Source organism: Arachis stenosperma, chromosome 4, assembly GCF_014773155.1.
Source record: "Arachis stenosperma cultivar V10309 chromosome 4, arast.V10309.gnm1.PFL2, whole genome shotgun sequence".
Taxonomy (NCBI): Eukaryota; Viridiplantae; Streptophyta; class Magnoliopsida; order Fabales; family Fabaceae; genus Arachis; species Arachis stenosperma.
The window spans coordinates 21,683,422-21,686,654 of NC_080380.1; the positions used below are offsets into that span (position 1 = coordinate 21,683,422).

Genomic DNA, 3,233 nt, shown 5'->3' on the forward strand with positions numbered 1-3,233 from the left:
GGCATGCTGTGGTTGAGCCACCTAAGCAGCACGCATGGGGCGTGCTGACGTGTGCAGCACGTGGGGGCGTGATGAATCAGTACGTGGGGGGCATGCTGACGTGGCGAGGAGTGATTGGTCCAAGTAAGCAATACGTGGGGGGCGTGATGACTCAGCATGAAGGGGCGTTCTGACACGTGTCAAAGCGTGATTAGTTGAAGCAGGCAGCACGTGGGGGGCGTGTTAAGTGCACTGCTTTATATAAGGTAGAGCTCGAGAGTGTTTTCCATATTGAGTGAGATTGAGTGTGTTGTGAGGATTCTTTGAGGCTGTTGTTGGTGTAATGGAGGGCACTGCAAATTTGGTGGTGTATCGCAATGGTGAGATAATACGTAATACTCATGAGGGAGTGAGGTTTGTGTCCCAGAATCCGTTTTCGTTTGTGGTTCCATGCACGATGACGTTAATGGAGTTGCAGAACGGCCTCTGTCAATGCATGGAGAATGGTACGTTAATGAGAGTGAGCAGAATTCTGTACCAGAATTCGGTTGTGGTTTTTGGTGGTCTAATACAGTTTGATGCCATGCCGATCACTGATGAAGCGAGTATGCAGAAGATGTTTCAAGTTCACCGGCAGACTCAGATACGACACCCACAGATTGAGGTGTACGTTGATTTTGAAACTGTAGATGCAGTGACGGTTCAGAATGATATAGATATACATGATGATAGAGCTGCAGTGTATCAAGGAATGAATAGTGACAGCGAAGATGACTTCGAAGCCCCTTATGAGGCCGGCGACGAAGATGAGAATGGTAATGTGGGAGTTGAGGCAGCAGCAGAGAATGTAGTGGTGGGTCCGTCGAGCAGTCAACCGATGGACGTTCCATCTTTTATACGTGAGTTGGATCTCGAGGCCATGCATGCCCCCGAGTTTCCGGAATATACAAACATAGGTACGTGGTGACTAAATAATAATTTTTTGTTAGTAAACCGGTCTAACTTGGTAAACCGGTCTAACCGAACCGCTAAAAATTAAAATAGTTGAATATTCTTAAAATGTTAGTAAAGATATGTATTTTAAATTTTAACTTTAAATTTTTTTACTATTTTTTAATTTTGTTGACATAGGCATTGCCGATGCTGAGGATGGGGAGTTCCAGATTAGAATGGAATACAGTTCTAGAAAGTCGATCGTCGCAGCAATTAGAATTTTCACTATTGCTAAAGGAGTTGACTATGAGGTGTATGAGTCTGAGCCACAGACGTTCTATGCAAAATGCAAGATGTACATGCGTGGATGTGATTGGCTTATCCGAGCTAGCTTGATACAGAAAAAAGGTTATTGGGAGATACGAAGATACAACGGTAGGCACACGTGCACAATCGAAACGATTTCACAAGATCATTCCAAGCTGGACTCAGATACAGTTGCTGATACTATAAGGCCATTGGTCAAGACGGACCCATCCATCAAGGTGAAATCTATAACTGCGGAAGTCCAATCAAGGTTCAACTATACCATTAGTTACCGAAAGGCTTGGTTGGCAAAGCAGAAGTCCATAGCCAACGTTTTCGGTGGTTGGGAGGATTCTTATCAAGCCTTGCCATGGTGGCTCTCGGTCATGGTGCAGAAGATGCCTGGTTCAGTTGTCCAAATAGAAACACGACCACTGTACAACGGGAATGAGGAGGCGCAAGGTGTAAAAGTACTTCATCGTGTATTTTGGAGTTTCAATCCATGCATTAGGGCATTCAGACATTGCAAGCCCCTGGTTCAGGTTGACGGCACACACCTATACGAAAAATACAAAGGTACACTTCTAGTTGCTGTTGCACAAGATGGGAACCAGAACATTGTGCCTATCACCTTTGCCTTGGTGGAAGGGGAGACAGCTGATGCGTGGCACTTCTTTCTCAAGAATCTGCGAATGTATGTTGTTAGAAAAGACGGCGTGGGTATGATCTCAGACCGACATGAGTTAATACGGGCAGCAGTAAATCGTTCCGGTGGCGACTGGCAACCTCCAAGAGCATGGTGGATGTTTTGTATAAGACACATCGGCAGTAACTTCTTAAGGGCATTCAAAGTCCCTCACTTGCAAAATCTTGTTGTCAACATAGGGTATTTAAGAACGGTGGAGGAGTACAATATCAACTATAAGAGGTTGGAAGAGCGAGGCGAGGCATATGCCAGGTGGTGCGATGCCATTGGACTCAGACATTGGGTATTGGCATTCGACGAGGGACATCGATGGGGCCATATGACAACGAACCTTGTCGAGTGCATTAACTCAGTGTTGAAGGGTGTCCGTAATCTACTTGTGTTGGCGCTGGTCCGAGCAACATATTATAGGTTAAATGAACTTTTTACGCGGAAGAGTGCCGAAACTCGCGAACGCAAGCGTGCTGGATATACGTACTCCGCATTTGTGCAACAGCGGATAGAAGCAAGTATGCAACAGGCTGGGAATATAGTTGTGCACCGCTTTGATAGACGAAATGAGGTGTTTGAGGTGCGCAAAATGACTACTGGAAAGGTGCTAGTTGTTGATCTTGTGCGATGGACGTGTGACTGTGGGCACTTTCAGGTTGAACGAATACCATGTCGCCATGTTATTGCTTGCTGTGCTAACCAGCGTCTCGATTGGCAGTTGTATGTGCATGATGTGTACAAGATGATAGAGGTTCGTAAAGTATATAGGTTTGAGTTCACACCATTAGGTGATCCTGATACATGGCCTGCTTATGAGGGACCCACATTGGTCGCTAATCCCGCGCAGAGGCGAACGTCTAAAGGCAGGCCCAAACTGACCCGATACTTGAATGAAATAGACTCACGCGACATGCGAAGTCCTCGGATATGCCGTCTCTATGGTGCTCAGGGTCATAGTCGGAGTAGGTGTCCTCAGCGTGCTGGACCGAGTGGTGCTGCTTCGTAGTTTAATATTGTCATGTTTGTATTTTTTAATTTGTATTTTGTTAGTCGATGCTTTTGAAATTAGACGTGTTTTGTATTTTTCAATTGAAGTCTATCCATTGATATTAAAATGGTCGCTTAACATTGTCATTAATTGATTACATAAGTTAATAAACCAAACATTAAACTGATTAACAAAACAAACATTAACTGATTACATAACTTAATAAACCAAACATTAAACTGATTAACAAAACAAACATTAACTGATTACATAAGTTAATAAACCAAACATTAAACACGACATACGTTAATTAACAAACCAAACATTAAA

General features: G+C 44.0%; 1 protein-coding gene across 1 annotated transcript; it reads left to right on the top strand.

The window, feature by feature from the left end:
- Nucleotides 1–322: 322 nt before the first annotated feature.
- LOC130974758 (uncharacterized) lies at nt 323–2,921 on the top strand. The gene is made up of 2 exons (XM_057899614.1): nt 323–935; nt 1,111–2,921. Exons 1-2 carry the CDS (start codon nt 323–325, stop codon nt 2,919–2,921), a joined length of 2,424 nt encoding a protein of 807 aa, XP_057755597.1.
- Nucleotides 2,922–3,233: the final 312 nt, after the last annotated feature.

Excerpts from the sequence above, each read along its gene's own strand:
- LOC130974758 (XM_057899614.1), top strand. The coding sequence starts at position 323 with ATGGAGGGCACTGCAAATTTGGTGGTGTATCGCAATGGTGAGATAATA. Across the intron at positions 936-1,110 it reads TCCGGAATATACAAACATAG|GCATTGCCGATGCTGAGGAT; the intron begins GTACGTGGTGAC and ends TTGTTGACATAG.